The 18,455-nt window shown below is 41.1% G+C and overlaps 1 protein-coding gene across 1 annotated transcript in view; it reads left to right on the forward strand.

Moving 5' to 3' along the window:
• The first annotated feature begins 315 nt into the window (after window positions 1–315).
• The window catches only part of LOC145345099 (mitogen-activated protein kinase kinase kinase 5-like), a 139,750-nt gene continuing 121,610 nt past the window's right edge, over window positions 316–18,455 (forward strand). The window contains 1 exon segment of the mRNA XM_080192701.1: window positions 316–976. Within this exon segment, the coding sequence (XP_080048827.1) occupies window positions 592–976 (385 nt within the window). The 5' untranslated portion in view covers window positions 316–591.

Here is an 18,455-nt window from a genome sequence, read left to right on the forward strand (position 1 = left end):
CAAGGATTTGCTGACGAAGCTCTTGAGGAATTCGGGCTAAACACAGAAAGGGTGGGAACTTTCACAAATAGGTCGTGCAAATATTGACGGGCTGGCTGCGTTTACAGTTCACTATCACAGGCTTAGCATGTTAACACGATATGATCCAAACCAATTGCAAATTTGTAACTCTGTCAGGGTTACAAGCGATGCAATGAAGGGACACATTTGAAGCAGTGCGTGAATATTTAAAACCCCCACGCAGTCCATGTTGAGTGGTAGAGTATTCGCACAAGTCTTGTTACACGCTCCTTGACGCCTCCTCCTGGCGTACTGCAGTCGGCCATCGGGTTGGATGTTGTCCTATTTTGGTAATCGGTACGGCCCCTAAAGCTAGACTTGGGACTGAGTGGCTTGTGTTACTGGGAGTGGGACAGGCACACACACACATCGGTGTGGTGTGTTTCTGTTCAAATCCATGCAGTCATTTCTTTGTTGGTTGCATGTGGCTGAGAGGAAGCTGGGCTGCTACACTGTAGCCAGAAGTGAGGCGGGTTGCAGTGTTACTGAAAGGCAGCGATTGCAGCAGCAACAGCTTCCCCCGCTCTGAACATGAGCCTGGACAGCGAGGCGGCGGCAGCGGCAGAAGCAGCCGCGGTGAGTGAAGGAGAGGGCGGTAGCTTCGCCATCCCGGTGCCGCTCCTGTGCCCCAGCAACACGGGTAGTCCCTGCAGCAGCGTCCCCGCCGGCACCTACTGGCAGGATCACACGGCATCCGCTTCGGCGCCCTCCTTGGTGCCGGCTGCTCGGCTCAAGAATCGGCCCACCACGGTGGTGTATGTGGTGAACCAAGCGGCTCAGCTGCAGCTGGCGGAGAGCCTGGCTCTGCAGTGTCTCAGAGAGGCGTGTGAGAGTGTGAGCGCCGCTCTGCAGACTGTGCCTTTCGAGAAGCTGGACTTCGGAGAGACTTCGGTCCTGGACTATTTTTACAATGCAGGTAAGCTGAGGGAGAGACACCTATTTAACCCCGATCCTGCTGCAGTCCTGACTATGCACCAGTGTATCCTGTTCTTTCCGGCGAAATTGAAGGCAATTCCCTAAAAATACCAATCTCAAAATGTGACTTTTGAACCTGGTTAATTTCTGCACAGTTTCGTGCTCGGATAGACTGGTTGTACGCAACAAGAGTGAAACTTGAAGCGACAACTTTAAAAGGGAGGCTGGAGGTTGGTGTGGATTCGATGTGTGAACTGTGTTGTAAAATGCACTAAACTATAACTTACCCATACCCTTGGACGAATGTTTGTTTAAACTTGTTCTGTGCATCGGCCTGACAAGTTCACTAAATAATCAACACGGTGGAGTCGTGTGTAACAAATAAACCAGGCTTGAAGTGATGAATGGCGATAGATTGTAATAAATCCAGTAACACTGTGTTCAGGGCGCCCTGAAACCATGACCTCATTATTGGCACTAAATATTGTAACAGAAGTAAATGGTGTAGTGTTGGTCTATGAATTCCAATGCAAGTTGTGGTTAGGAACATACCGTTTTGCTTTTACCCCCAGCCCCAGCGCTATTCCCATTCCAGAATTAAAACGCGTGGTATTTTTTTGGTTTTGCTTGTCTTACCGTCTTGAGTTTTATGAAGCTGAGCTGTAAACGAGAACTTTGCTTGCATTGAGATAGGCTGAAGATCAGCCTTCTTTGAGTGATGCTGATCTGTAACTGCAGCTGGGATTGGGTTGTAAAGCTGTTTACACTGCTCTACTGCATAATGTTGCTTCTCGTGAGATCAATACTAATTAACATGGCATTTGCCACCGCCAAGGAGGAAGGTGCTTCATAGTGAAGAGTAGGAAGCCAAAATAGTGGATGGGCTAAAAGTTGATGTTGAAGAGTTATTAGAAAGGCTGGCTGTACTTAAAGCTGATCTGTCACCAGAACTGAGGATATTGAGGGAAGTGTGGAAATTAGCACTCGTCCTAATCTTCCCCCCATATAGAGATGATGCAAGAGGGCTTGAGAATTGCAAATGTTAAACTTTCTTCAAGGATAAATTTAGCAACTACAGACCAGTTGATTTAACCTCAGTTGTGGGAAAGTTTTTCAAAATAATGATCTGGGGCAACAGTCACTTAGACAAATGTCCAATAAGGAAAGGCACACAAATTTGTTTTAGGCAAATTATGTTTAACTTGATTTAGCTTTTTGATGAGGTAACAGAAAGGGTGATTGTAATGACTCAGGAAGCCCGACTGAAAAAAACATAGTTTATTACAGAATGCAAAGTAAAACCACTACTGTGGTGCACACACGCTAGTCTCTGGTTCTAAGGCTCATGTAATGAGTTCCAACTGGGCAGGCCACTGCCTGTTAACAGAACTCATACTCAATGAGCCCCACAATGCAATCAGTCCGTGATTCCCCGTAGACCTCCATGGGGGTTATCACAATGATGAAAGCATTGTGGCTGATACGATATGCATGGACTTCCAAAAGGCATTTGATAAAATGCCACACACTAGACTTACCAGGAAAGTTGAAGCCTACAGAATAATGTATAGTGTCGTCATGGAAATAAAATTGGCTGTGTGACAGGAAATAGAGACTAATGGTGAAAGGGTTGTTTTTCAGACTAGAAGATGGAATGATGTTCCAGAACTAGGGGCCATAGTTTGAGGTTAAGGGAAAAATTGAGGTAAGGAGAAATTTCTTCACCCAGAGGGTGGTTAATGTATGAAATTCACTATCACAGAATGTAGTTGAGGCCAAAACATTGTGATCTTGAAGAAATTAGATAAAGGGGCTAAAGAGATCAAGGGATATTGGTTGCGGGGTGGAGGTGAATCAGGATTTGGATGATCAGCCATGCTCACAATGAATGGTGGAGTAAGCTTGAAGGGCCAAATAGCCTACTCCTGCTCCTCTTTTCTATGTTTGTGTGCTGTGTTCTAAGTAGTTGGACCCGAGTTATTTTTCTTGACATTAATAACTTGCACTTGGGTCTATAGGGCATCATTTCAAAATTTGCAGATGACACACAACTTTGAATTGCAAAATGTGAGGAGATGACAAGATTTTAAGATGACATGGACACTAACATGGATGGACACCTGAAAGATTAAATATAGCAGAGACGTATGAAGAGACACCATTTTGTAGAAAGATTAAGGAGATGCACATAAAATAAAGGATGCAATTCCAAAATGTTTGAAGGAACATAGAAACCTAGGATGGAAGGGCAGATTATGAACATGGTTAAAAAGGCATATAGAACTCTGAGCTTTAGAAATGGAGGCAGAGAACAAAAACATGGAAATTATGATGAACCTTTATTTAAAAACAACTGACAACCTCAATTTGGAGTATTGTGTCAAATTCTGGGCTACGTGAATGCAATTGGGAAGATGCAAAGAAGATATATGAAAATGGTTCAAGGAATGAGGGGCTTCCTTTATGAGGATATATTGGAGAAACGAGTGTTTTTCCCCTTGGAAAAGAGAAAACCCAGGCAATTTGGTCAATTGGGCCAGTGGGTTGACGAATGGCAGATGGCGTTTACTTTAGATAAATACACTTTGGTAGATCGAAGCAGGGCAGGACTTACTCAGTTAATGGTAGAATGCTGAGGAGCTCTAGAACAAAGAGATCTAGAGGTACAGGTTCATAGCTCCTTGAAAGTGGAGTCACAGGTGGACAGAGTGGTGAAGAAGGCATTCGGCATGCTTGGTTTCATTGGTCAGAACATTGAATACAGGCGTTGGGACATCTTCTTGAAGTTGTACAAGACATTGGTAAGGTCACACTTGGAATACTGTGTACAGTTCTGGTCATTCTATTATAGAAAGGATATTATTAAACTAGAAAGAATGCAGAAAAGCTTTATGAGGATGCTACCGGGACTTGATGGTTTGAGTTATAAGGAGCGGCTGGATAGACTGGGACTTTTTTCTGTGGAACATAAGAGGCTGAGGGGTGACCTTATAGAGGTCTGTAAAATAATGAGGGGCATAGATCTGCTGGATAGTCAATACCTTTTCCCAAAGAGAGGGAGTCTAAAACTCAAGGGCATTAGTTTAAGATAAGAGGGGAGATGTACAAAATGGTTCAGAGGGGCAAGTTTTTCAGTGGTGTGTGTCCATAACGAGCTGTCAGAAGTAGTAGAGGCAGGTACAATCTTGTCTTTTAAGAAGTGTTCAGACAGTTACATGGGTAAGATGGGTATAGAGGGATATGTGTCACCAAACGCAGGCAATTGGGACTAACTTAGGGGGTTAAAAAAGGGTGGCATGGACTTGTTGGGCCAAAGGGCTTGTGTCCATCTGTAAACCTCTATGACTCTATTTGAGAAAGGTGTTCAAAATCATGATGAGGCTAGAGAGTAGATAGAGGGAAATGATTCCCATTGCTGGAAGGGTCAAGAGCCAGAGGGCACTGATTTATATTGAATGGCAAAAGAACCAATATGAGGAAATACATTTTTACACAGTAAGTTGTCATACTCGAGAATTCACTGCCTGACAGTGGGGTGGAGGCAGATTCAGTCGTGTTCTTTATTTCATTTAAGGGATGTGGGCATCCTAGCTACCCTTCAGAATGTGGTGGTGAGCTGCCTTCTCAAACCGCTGCAGTGTACCCACACCTCAGGACTGCAGCAGTTCAAGAAGGAAGCTCACTACCACTTTCTGAAGGGCAAAAATGCATGGACAATAAATGCTGGCCTCGCCAGTGATGCCCACATTCTGTAAATGAATTTTAAAAAAAGAGAATTGAATAAGCACCTGGAGTCAAAATTCACAGGGATACAGGAGGAGGGACTCGCTAAATTGCTGTTGTAGAGTGTTGGCATGGATATGACAAGCCAAATGAACCTCCTGAACATGATATAAGAAATAGGAGCAGGAAGGGACTATATGGCCCATCGGGTCTGTTCTGCCATTCAATATGATCTTCAGCCTTAACTCCACTTTCGCATCTGCATCTGCTCTGTAACTGTTCTGTGATTCTATAAAGCTTCCCCCAAGTTTTCTTGCTTTCTCTCTCTCTCTCTCTTTCTCACACACGCGCACACACATGATTTAAACAACTGATAGTTTCAGTCGAGGTGGCAAAGGTGCCTCAAAATTACAGTTTAAGCTGAAGGTGAAGGTGTGTAGCTTCAAGGTTAGTTTGTTCTGTGCTTATTGTTTTACATATAGTTCTTGGCAACGTTTGGGAAATAAAGTTTTACTTTTTAATTAATTCTTGCTGTTCTTGATCTGTCTGCAGCTTTTGAGATGGTTAATTTCACCATCCCCCTCCAACATCTCTCCACCATCAGCCAGCTGGTTGGGAATGTACATGTCCAGTTCCATTCTTACCTTTCTAATAGTAACCAGAGCATCATCAACGATGGCTTCTCTTCTTGCTTTTGCATTGTACCTTTGAAAGATCTTTACTCCTCTCCTGTTTCTCACCTACATTATTAGTCATCATTTGAAAGCGCAGCATTAATTTCTGTATGGATATTGTTGGCATTTCTCTCGACCCCCTTCACTATATCTGAATTGTCAGATTGCTTATCTGACATTCAGTACTTAATGTGAAGAAATTAAATACTGAAAAGATCTTTGGTCAGTGCCACAAATTCCATTCCATAATTACTGACTCCATCCTTCTCCCTGATAACTCTCTGTGGCTGGACTAGACTGATGCCATTTTTGACCCTGAGATAATCCTCTGCCAACGTATCTGTGTCGTCGCTAAGACCATGTACTTCCATCTCTGTAATACTGCCTGATTCCTTCCGTATCTCTGCTCATCTGCTGCTGAAACCCTCATCCATGCTTTCATTACCCCGCAACTGGGCTATTCCAACACACTCCTGTTAGACTTCCCACTTTGACTCTTCATGAATTTGAGGTCATCAAAAGCTCTGAATGTATTCTAACTCACAATAGATCTTATTCACTCACACTTCTGTACTTGCTGACCTACATTGACTTCGGATTAGGCAATACCTCAATTTTAAAATGTTTTCTCTTGTTTTCAAATCCTTCCATAGCCTCACTCATCCCTATTTGTGTAATCTTCCCCAGCCTCTCAACCCTCCAATACCTGCAGTCCTGTAATCTGGCCTCGTGTGCCTTTCCAATTTTAATTGTTGTCCAGTTGGTGACCATGCCTTCAAGTACCAAGGCCTTAAGCTCTGGAATGACCTCCCTAAACCTGTGTATCTCTCTCTGCCTAATATTATGAGGGCTGTGTCAAATTTCATTAATGCTTCTGTGAAATGTTTTATGTTTTTTTAATTTAGTTGAAGGTACTGTATAAAGAGAAACTGATGTGGAATGTAAGTGGACAAAAACAAATCAGGAATTAAAAAAAACCTCCATTTCCCAGCACTCAGTTTATCAGTAGCCAACAGTCATGAATATTCTCACCTGGAAACATGGCTATTTGCCCCAGCCTCAATAACAACATCATTTGCTGCATTCTGCTGCTAAAAATGAAGCTCATGTGAGTGGTAGGATTGTGGAAGCTGTTTACATTTGAATATTCTTATCGTTGGGAATGGAAGTTAATGACAGAAAAAAATTACATTTTAATTGCGTAGCATCAAAACTTTTGCTGCTTTATGAAAAATGCTTCGTGAATACCACCCGTCCCCAAAATTTGAATTTCATTTTAAGTCCCTTCTTCAATTGCTTTCCCTACAAGCTTCCAGCTCTTGTAGCACGTGAATAGTTTGCAGAATTGTATTCGATTAAAAAAAACTCCTGTGCAGAATCTGTTTCTGTGGGTTCTTTTTAAGTTACAATTTGAATGGATGGATATTTTAATCACACTCAGTTGAGGCAAGCTCTTATTTTTGCTGAAAGACAAGTTCATTCCACATCATTGTTCCCCTGTGTGCAAAACCATTGCTGCTTATTATAATGTCAAATATTTTGAAAAGTTCTATAAACTGAAGTGGTTCCAATTAATAAAAACTATGACTTGTGATCTGAATTTGCCACTATTAAATTTCATAACAAAAACTGGTACACCAAATCAGTATGTAACGGCTGAAGTCACTGCCGCTAATGATGGCGTGGAAGATGGGAGGCTGCAAAGTGGTTCCAGATTTTTTTCAGCAGTGTGTGAGAGCAATGACACGGGGCTGGGGGAAGATGTAAGGTAGAGTGGAGAAAGACAATGGCGAGATCTGTAAATGAGGATCGGAACTTTATAATTATTTGTTTTATTTATTTGTTAATTAAAATGTATTTTGGCGGATGGGAGTTGCTGGAGTTCATCAATGTATTTGAGTGGTGGGATGCAGATGTGGAATTCTGGAGGAGCTAAGTGTTGTGGTGCAGAGAGCTCTTGTAACTGGCAAGTAGTCTGGTGGAAAAGTCAGATTTGGAGTGCCAGTAATGATACAAGGGTAGCATGGTGGCATAGTTGTTGAACTGAAAATGGGTGATTTTGGTGATGTGTAGTTTAAAACTGTTCCAATGGTACCAGAAAAAAACACTTTGGATATTTTATGTACCTTTAAATTATGCTTAAGATTTAGCTGTATAATTTTGCAGAGTTCCAGTCTGCATCACTGTTAAAATCTGACAATTCTCTTTCATGGGATACATATTGAAAGTAAGAATACATGTTATGCAATGAATATTGACAGCATTGGGCTGTTGGCTTGAATACTGTTCAGGATAGAATTAATGAATAGCACCATGATAAGGCAAGACAGTAAGATGTACATTTTCTTGAATCATTTCATCTTATCTTAATCAACAATTTGTAGTGATACAGTGCTTTTAAACAAAGATACTTTGCATGAGCATAAACAAATAAAATTTGATATAGTGATATAATTTAGGACAAATGACCAAAAGCTTAGTCAAAGATTTGGATTTTAAGGAATGCCTTAAGGAAGGGACAGAGAGGTTTAGGGAAGGAATTCCAAATGAATGGCCCTGTAATTCAGGGATATGCAAGAGGCCAGAACTGAAGGAACACAGTGATGTTGGAGGGTCCCACGGCTGCGTAAGGTTAGAGAGATGGGGAAAGACAAGATCGTGAGGAAATTGAAAATGAGGATGAGAGTTTAAACTTCTTCCTTGCTTGACAGCGAGCCTTGCTGGTGTGAGTTAGCAAATGACTTTTGAGTTTAATTTTGTGGAAGGTGCAGGCTATGAGACAAGTCAAGACAGCATTGGAACAGTCATGTCAAAGATCACAGATTTTACTATAAGAAAGAGAAATGCTAGTTTTTGCTATGAACTCGAGCATTTATCCACAATTCCAGTTGTTGCAATCTCCAAATATTTTGGTTATTTTTCATAGCATTGCTAGACCAGATTAATCTAAGGAATGCCAGATGGTCTAGTATTTGGATTCAGGTAGGGGTTTACTCTCCTATTAACCCTTCTGAGCTGGATAAAATAGGACAAATCAAAGACTGCAGGAACCAAGTAGCATTTGCCTCACAGTAGGTGGGATTTTACAACCTTGCTGAAGTGAGGCTCGTAAAATCCTGCCAAGGCCAATGGAGAATGCCGTTCTGCAAGCCTCACCCGTCCTAATTTTGGGGCTGGCCAGGTGGTAAAATTCTGACCATTGTGTCTCCTACCAGTTTGTCATTGGAGATAGTGATCAGTAAACACAAGCATTCTTTAGCTAATGAAGCCTGACCTTTTATTTTCCTTTTCTCTTCCTACTTTCCTCATCCTTAGGGCAGAAAGAAATGCCTTGAAGTCAGATTCTTCTTCACACTTGGAAGTGACTCACTGTCATTTTATCCAAATACAGCTCTTAGTCTCAACATGTTTGTACTGATTTTTGGGGAAATGTTCTGTCTTGACTTTTCTTGTGAAACATAGTTATGCTGGGAAATGTTCATGATGTTGCGATGAAAGCCAAATCTTCAGTCTGTTGGCAAAATGGAACAGAGCACTGGGTATGCACGTTGTCATGGAAACTACTACTCTATCATTAATGATAGTGATAATAATTAGATGCTGTTACATATGGAGTGCATATGTCATTTTGTAGTTTTGTCATTTCACCACAAGCTTAGTGTTAATATTCTTGTCATTTTTGTAGATTATTCCCTCTCTTGGTTTGACATTAGTATTATAGAACAATTCATCTATTTATGTTGTTTGTCAAGTCTGTTATGCTGCTTTTTCTCATGGTGCATTTATGGTAGACAGATTCTACAACCAACCAACTCTGAACTGAAATATCCTTCTACATGCTGGGTGAAAAAGTGGGAACAATGATTACCCTTTATGGCACACCCATTCAGGAAACCCTGATGTTTTTCCATCTACTTTGAAAGTTGGCAAATCTTGCAGGCAAAAAGTAGGAATTACGTTTGTACACAAGTAAGATCATGTGCAGAAGTACTAAGATGTGATAACAACAACAACAAATAATTGCAAAGCACTTCAAAGGAGCATTATCAAACAAATTTGACGCTAAGCCACATAAGATAGGTGGCCAAAAGCTTGATCTAAAAGAAATGTTTTAAGTGTCTGAAAAGTTACAATATTAGACTCTGATGATGCAAAAACTGGTTTAAAACAAAAGACCAAAATTCTTGTAGTTCTTTTCAGAAGCTTATGACTGTGAATGGAGCTCTTATTTGCTCCCTTACCTGATTGAGCTAGTTTGACTGGAGTTACAGTATTTTTTTGCTTCAATTGTAGGGCTGCCTTTGTTGTTAAGGAAGACCTATTTACCAATCAAACATTTTATTCTAGGTGGTCAGTTTTTTTTAACACTGGTACGTGGGGATGTGAACTGCAGTCTCCTAGTTGCGCAATGGCCACTTTGCTTTTTACAACAGCTGAAATGGCAACTTCTTTAAAACTCTACTCCACTGGCTGCGTTAGTGCATGAATATACATTCTCTTTCAACAAATTGACGATTTGATTGGCTTTAGTTCAAAGGTTCTTGGAACTTTGGCCCATACAGTCTGACTAAAGTCCATTTGGTAACACACTTCAATTTACCTATTTAAAATCATATTAAAAAAATCTACTACAAAATTTCCTAATTTGTTAATATAGTGCAGACTTGTTTCTGTTTGAATCACAATGGAATTAATGGTCATTTTTATGTTTATGCAAATAATTTGGGTATATCTCAGCATGATGCATGAATAGGCAGTGATTAGAGGGATAGGGACCACATATAGTTAAAAAGTCTTTAGTTTAGAAAGGATTCATGTTAGAGACTTGGTCGGCTGAAAGGCCTATCCCTCTGCTATACTGTTCAACGTAAAGATGCAGTATAATACCCAATCTAGTGTACAGTTGACTAAGTTTGCATCTGCTTATAGCTCTAGTCTAAGTTAACCAAAATGTCCTAGCTGAACACAGACATTACTACAGCAATTGTCACAGACTCTCTTTATTTTGTCTGCATGTGCAAGATACTTTTTTCTCTACATGGATATATATATTTGGTGGATTGATTTCACATGCCAGAGATTGCCATTCAGGACTGAAGGAGGGATCTGTGCCAGGGAATGTCACCTCTGGCTGAGTAACAGGAATGCACTAACCTATCAAGCAAATCATTTCCATTCCGGCTCGTTCAGCACACTTCTCCAAGGTGGTTTTTTTTATGAGAACTGCATGTGAGGTATCTGGAGGGTTTTTGCAGTAACTTCATTGCAGAGTTAATTTTACCCTGTGAGGCAGCTGAATTACAAGAATGAAAATGAGGCCATCTCTCAACCCCTGTGAGAATTCCCAAGAATGCTGTGGTCACTGCTGGCAAACCTCAGTATCTGGCGAATATTTTTTAAGTTCAACAAAGTGATTTCAAGCCTACTGGTATGATTTAACTTGAGGTTAACAATACTCATCATTTAAAAGGTCAATTCAATACTGTACAGCAAGGTTTAATTATTTTTATAGCATTGGTGCAGAAGCAGCAGCCTGTAATTGAAACTAGCCCCACCTCTTTCCTCTGCCAACCAGACTCGGTTGTATGTTTTTATGATACCATCAGTGAAACTCTGGTGTGACTAATATAAAGTATCTGTCAGATATGCCAATTAATTAATGATTGTATCCATCAAGTCCTATTTATTTTCTGTACTTGCCTGTAAATAGAAAATTTCAGTAAAGGTAATTTATGTATTAAAAACAAAAGAAGCTGAGAATTGTGTTTGTGTGGTGTTTAGAATGTGGTTTTCTGTAAATGCTTTAAAAAGAGTTGCTTGCAGTTTAATCTTCCGTGGGTGGGGAAAGGTCTTTGGTATGGCTGTTCCGTAGGCTGAACAACATAATGCATAGCGTGACTTTTCAAGCAGTAAACAACACTTGTATTGTGCTCTCAAAAGGTTATTTAATAGAACAATAATTAAAAATAAAATCTGTAAAACTACCAAATTCACAAAGTCAACAGAGCTGAACAGATGAGGAAGGCATAGAAGCCAGAAAGAGACCCAGGAGTTTTTACATGACCTAGTTTGTTGGGAGAGTGGAGAGGAGATTAGTCTGATTTTCTTGGTTCCTTTCTCTGTGCTATCACAGTGTTGTGTTCTCCATTTCTCTGCCGTCTCAACTCCATTCCTTAACATAAGAACATAAGAACATAAGAAATAGGAGCAGGAGTAGGCCATCTAGCCCTTCGAGCCTGCCCCGCCATTCAATAAGATCATGGCTGATCTGTCGTGGCTCAGTTCCACTTTCCCGCCCTCTCCCCATAACCCTTAATCCCTTTTATCAAAAACCCATCAACCCGCTTCTTAAAAATATTTAGCGAGGCAGCCTCCACCACTTCAACGGGCAGAGAATTCCAGAGATTCACCACCCTTTGAGTGAAGAAGTTCCTCCTCAACTCCGTTCTAAACCGCCTCCCCTTTATCTTGAGGCTGTGCCCCCTAGTCCTACTGTCTTTTTTGAGCGGGAAGAGTCTCTCCACCTCTATCCTATCCATCCCATTCATCATCTTATACGTCTCAATGAGATCTCCCCTCATTCTTCTAAACTCTAACGAGTACAAGCCTAGTTTATTCAGCCTCTCCTCATAGCTCAATCCCCTCAACTCCGGTATCAGCCTAGTAAACCTCCTCTGCACTCCCTCCAGGGCCAAAATATCCTTGCGCAGGTGCGGCGCCCAAAACTGCACACAGTACTCCAGCTGCGGCCTCACCAATGCCCTATACAGCTGCAGCAAGACCTCCCTACTTTTATATTCAATCCCCCTCGCTATGAAGGCCAGCATCCCATTCGCCTTCCTGACCACCTGCTGCACCTGCAAGCTGGGTTTTTGCGATTCATGCACAAGGACCCCGAGGTCCCTCTGCACCGTCGCCTGCTGCAGTTTTTCGCCACGTAAGTAATAGTCCTTCCTACCATTCTTCCTACCAAAGTGGACCACCTCACACTTGCCAACATTAAATTCCATTTGCCATTTCCTGGCCCATTCGCCCAGCCTATCTAGATCCTTCTGCAGACTCTCCACACCCTCCGCACAATTTGCCGTTCCCCCAATCTTGGTGTCATCAGCAAATTTCGACACCCTGCACTCGGTTCCCTCCTCCAGATCATCTATATAAATGGTAAATAGCTGAGGCCCCAGCACCGACCCCTGGGGCACCCCACTAGTCACCATCCGCCAATCCGAATAGCACCCATTGACCCCCACTCTCTGCCTCCTATTTGACAACCAATCCTCTATCCACGCTAACACCCTACCCCCAACTCCATGTCCCCTGACCTTCTGCAATAACCTCTTGTGAGGTACCTTGTCAAACGCCTTCTGAAAATCCAGAAAGACCACATCCACCGGCTCTCCTCTATCCACTGCCCTAGACACATCCTCATAGAACTCCAGTAAATTTGTCAGACACGACTTCCCTTTAATGAAACCGTGTTGCGCGTTAATGTTGCTTATTTTCTGTTCTCAACTACGTGTATATTCCCACCCACTCAGTTCCTTTTTGTCTTGTCTTGTGATTACTTCATTATTGTCAGCAATCATATCCATGGCTGGAATTCTCCGGCCATTCATGCCCCCCCGCTGCTGCCTGTGACGACAGAGAATTTGACGCTTGGCTAAATCTCCGTTCACTGCAGCGGAACTGGCAAATTCTGCAGGTGTGAAGGGCTGGAGAATCCCACCCAATATTCTGTAGAAAAGTTGAGATTGGTGACATTAATCTTTGAAATAGTCATAATGGAAGAACAAACTCTCTCTCTGAAAGCACTTGTTTTTGCATATAAATTATTTTTGCAGTATTGGCCACATATGTTATTCTTGTTATCACAGTAGCAACACACTTGTCATCGATTTTACATTGCAATGTATAAGTTGAAGTGCATCATGTAAGCATTTTGTTATATTGCCCGGTCTGCTGGGGAGGTGTAGATAAAGTTGTCCAATAATAGCTGCTTGAAGTTAATCATGTGTTAGTCTTGTTCATTTCATTACACAAGGTAAACTAATGATCAACAGCAAATAGCTGCTCAAATTTTATAAACTATAAGGTGGTTCCTAATTGGTAAATTGCATTTCCTAGTTTTTTTAAGTTGCACAAAGCAGTTACTAAAAGTGCTATTAACTGTACTTAATTCATTCAAGTGGTGCATCCAAATACTGTATGCTAAAAAACAAATGTGGATTCCCAAGCATCTCACTTCCAATTTTGTTAGTTGTATGTATCAGCAATCCATTTCCTGGCATCCCTGTGTCTCAGGAGATGATAGACTGCCTGGGTATATGTGTCATTTCTGGATTCAACAACCCATCATTTATTACTATTAACCACCTTGCAGTATTGGAAACAAGGCCTTGCAATTTTTCCCCATGGTTCAAAAGTGGACTAGGTTCTGGTAACCCTGCTGATTTACTGGATATGGTGTACTCTGGGAATATTCCATTGAATTAATTGAAGGCTTGTTTTCAATATTGCATGCATTTTTCCAGTGTTTTCTTTGAGTTATCTTAAATTTATTTAGTTTTTGGCTCTTTAGATATGATATCTGTCACTGATATTTTGGTAACAGTTTTTTAAAGGTCATTGTTACATTGTTTGTGGAAGGAAATGTCTTAATATAGCAACCCTTGGCCACTAGTGCACTTGCTCAAACTATTCCTGTGCTAAAAGGATGATGAGACATAAAACACAGTATTCAACCTAACATCCTAAAGTTAATAGTAAAAAGTTCATACAAGCGTTTTCTAAATCTGCAGAATATCTGGTTTGGCTGTTAAGTTTAAACTTACAATTTTAATAGTCAACCATCTGAATTTCTATGATGATTATTTGGTGCTGTCTTAAAAATTTGCTGAAAAATTGTCTAATTGCAACTAATATTTATAAATATTAAAATACCACAACAGCTTTTTACAATAATCTTGGTCACTTCGCAGAATTAACATTCTCAAACTACCAGGATGGAATTTAACCTTGTTTTCCCGGAATTATTAGTCCATGATTGTTTGTTTTGTTTTCCTTTCACCCTAATGAAATGGGATATATTGGTTTAGGGGAAATAGTTGGATAACTATTAAGGAGACAGCAAAGATGTGATATAGGGCTGCTTGGCCTCCCTCTGAGCTGTATCGTTTTGGGATTTGAAGAGAAAAAGGGAGATAATGTAATTTTCCTGAAAAGAAACTAAGTGCCCAATGGGCAGCAAAAAGGGAAATTTTCCCACCTTTTTTTTTCGACATTACTTTGTTGAATTTAGGGTACATTGTGCTTCATAGAGCCTGCTGGAGGTTCGCACTGGTGAGGGGGAAGCTAACCCAGTCTGAGTCCAGCATCATGCACACTGCCCTTCTCCATCGCCAGCCTCTGATGGCTTCCCTAACTCCTGACACCACCAAGGCCATCACACCTGGTCCACATTGATTGGCATCAACTTTAATCCCCGCTAGTGGGGGCAGAAACATTAGCAAGCCCGGACAATGATATTGAAATTGCAATTTCAATATGGTAATCAGCCTTGTGCTGTTTTCCAGCGCGAGGCTGATTGTGCCACAAAAAATAGCCGAGGAGAGTTGTGATCGCTGGATGCTGGTGGCACATCCCACTATAGGCTGACATTTCCTGACCCAGTGCACTACTTGAGCAGCGCAGCGGCCTGGAAAAATCACACCTGTGAAGTTTCTTTCCCTATTTCCCCTCATTAATCTTTTGTTAACATCTTCTTTATTTATCCAAATTATTTCAGTCTTATAACGGCAACTAACAGATGTTAAAGGTCTTGAATGCTTCTCCTTGCAGTTGAATGTGGCTTCGGAATCCATCTGTATTTTCCTGGATGACTTCTGTAGAGATTGTTAAGAATAGCTGTTTGAAAAGCACACATTAAAATGAAACTTGAGAAATAAAAACCTTTGCTCAGAAAAGGGATATACGGACAGACAATGTGACACCTTTTTGTGTTAGTTTCGAAATCTTATCAAACTGCAAATCTCAGGGAAGATCACAAAAGACATTATTCAATGAGTTTTTCACTAATGTAAATTAGTTCTTTTCATTTGCTGGCCTTCTTTTAGAACAAAGATCATTAACTGATGAGGGCCTTAGTGAAACATGAAGAAAGAATGCCAGGTGGGAAAAAGGCTGTTTGAATAGCAAATCCTAACATGGAAGCATGATTTGTCCATCTGGGAGAAACCGTCTTTGGGGTTCATATGAGATAATGCTGAAAGTTGCCTCGAGAGAACCATCTTGAGCATCCTGAGAGAGACACCTTGGGACAAAATCTGCTTCTCAACAGAGAGATCGAAGGTTTCCAGAAACAGCTATTGGACTGCTGTGCAAAATCAAGTACCAAGTACCACTACGTGGAGTACCCTTAAAGTGAAATCAGGAGCACCTCTTCCAGGGCCTATTCTGCTTGTTGAGTTCTCCTGCCAAGGCAAACTTCAACTCTTCAACTGCAGAAGCCATTGCAGCTGCTAAATCTCTAGTTTCAATCCCTGCACTTCTGAAAGAAGGAATTCGAGCATCAGGTTTACAGTGGTATCTGAGCCTAATTTGAAATCTAATCTAAGTCTCTTCTTTATCTTCATCTACTTTTAATCTTTGTGTCCATGTTGTAATTGACAACTTTTACCCAAGTAAGTTTCAGCAGTAGTTTTTGTAATAAGCCAATCTTCTTCATTTTTAAGGCTAAAACTTGCCTGTTGGATTATTTTTTTAAAATTGAACTGCTCCTAAATTAGAAAGGGCCTTCATACATCATGCAGATTCTCAGCTCACAGACCATTTTAAGAAAATGCCTTTTACATGTCATGACAATCCTTGAACATGTTTCAGTTGCAAAGCTCAATATTTACATTCCAGAAGAGAAAATGCTGGAAAATCTCCAGCAGGCCTGGCAGCATCTGTGAGGAAAGAAAAGAGTTGATGTCTCAAATCCAGATGACCCTTTTGTCAAAGTCTTTTATTCAATATTTACATTGCTGCATGCTCCTGTGCAATGATTGACAACATTAAGCATCAAATCTTCCATGATCTCCAGAACATTATCCATTACATTGTTAAGTATGATAGGTATGCCACTGTTTCGAGTTGTCCTTGTATGTTTGATTTAACTGCTCTTTCTTTCAATCTGCTTTTTATGTTCAATTGTCACCCCCTTAGCAATTTTCATGTGCAAATTTGCGTGGTGCTTCTGAACCTGAGTCAGTTTAATTTAGATCAGGACTTTTGAACACTGATTTTTAGATCATTTCATTCAGCTATTCCTTCATCCGTGACATTACTCATCCAATAAATGCTATCAATATCCAGTTCTGAAGCCAATATTTAATGATCTATGCTACTCAATGTAAATGAAAATATTGGGCGGAATCTTCCGGTTGCTCATGCCAGTGGGATTTTCTGGTCCCGCTGAAGTGAACAGAGAAGTGGCTGAGTGCCAAATTCTCCGTCCTCCCTTGTAGCAGAGGTGTGAACGGCCAGTGAGATCATGCCCATAATTTCTAATTGTGTGTTCCTGTGCACCAGTGAGCATGGTTTCAAGTAAATTGCTACTCAAATAGCTCATTCTGTTAATCTTGCACATGAAGTGAGAAGATTCTGTAAGCAAGAAACAGCAACTAGTTTCACATTCTGTCCAAGTATGAATTTGACTGTTAACCTAACATGCATCATTTCATGGAATCAGTCAAGCTCCTTTTCAGTGAGGTTTTTATTTATTCATTCATGGGATATGGGTGTCACTAGCAAGGCCAACATTTGTTGTCCATCCCTCACAGCCTCAGAAATTGATGGTGAGCCACTATCTTGAAGCTTTGCTGTGTTTCTGGAAAAGTGCTGTTAGTAAGGGAGTTCCAGCATTTTGTCCCCGTGACACTGCTTCGTAGCTGTGTCATCCTTCCATCAATTTACTGATAACCGGGAGGAGGTCAATAGGGCAGTAATTGACTGACTGGGTTAGATTTGTCCTGTTATTTGTGTACAGGTAATCCCTGAGCAATTTTCCACCTTGCTGTAACAATAGTGGAACAGCTTGGCTGGGTGTGTGGGTAGTTCTGTAGCACAAGTCTCCAGTACTTTTTGCCAGGGTACGTACTCTTTGCAGTATTCAGTGCCTTCAATTGATTCTTGATATCACGTGAAATGAATTAAATTAGAATCATTCAGTGCAGAAGAGGCCCTGCAGCTCATCGAGTCCACACTGACACATTAGAAACACTGAACTCCTACCCAATCCCATTTGCCAACATTTGACCTATTATGTGCCAAGTGCTCATCCAGGTACTGAAAGGTTGTGAGGCAACGTGCCTCCACCACCCTCCCCAGGCAGTGCATTCCAGACCATTACCATCCTCTAGGTAAAATAGTTTTTCCTCAATCCCCCCTAAATCTCCTGTCCCTCACCTTGAATGTATGCTCCCCTGTGATTGAGTCTTCAGCTAAGGGGAATATCTGCTCCTTATCCACTCTGTCCATGTCTCTCATAATCCTGTACACCCCAATCAGGACACCCCTTAGTCTTCTCTGCTCCAATGAAAACAATCCAACCCCTCTTAAATTAAATGTTCCATTCCAGGCAGCATTCTGGTGAATCTTTTCTGCAACTCTCCCAGTGCAACCACATCTTTCTGATTAATGTGGCAACCAGAACTGCACACGGTACTCTAGCTGTGGCCTCATAGAACTCCAACAGACTTCCCTGTTTTTGTAACCTATGCCTCGATTGATAAAGGCAAGTGTGCCATATATCTTTTTTATAACCACTCTACTAATGTGACCTTCTGCATTCAGAGATCTGTGGACAAACACTCCAGGATCTCCTCATTCCACAGAACCTCCTAGTGTCCTAGCATTCATCAAATACTTCCTTGTCAAATTACTCCTTTCAAAGAGTATTGCCTCACACACTTTTCAGGATTAAATTGCATCTGTCACTTATCTGCCCATGTGACCATTCCGTCACTATCTTCTTGTAGCCAAAGGCACTCCTCATCACTGTTAACCACCCTTCCAATCTTTGTGTCTTCTATAAACTTACTC

This window comes from Carcharhinus amblyrhynchos, chromosome 7, assembly GCF_965287045.1.
Source record: "Carcharhinus amblyrhynchos chromosome 7, sCarAmb.v2.hapA, whole genome shotgun sequence".
In the NCBI taxonomy this organism is placed as follows: domain Eukaryota; kingdom Metazoa; phylum Chordata; class Chondrichthyes; order Carcharhiniformes; family Carcharhinidae; genus Carcharhinus; species Carcharhinus amblyrhynchos.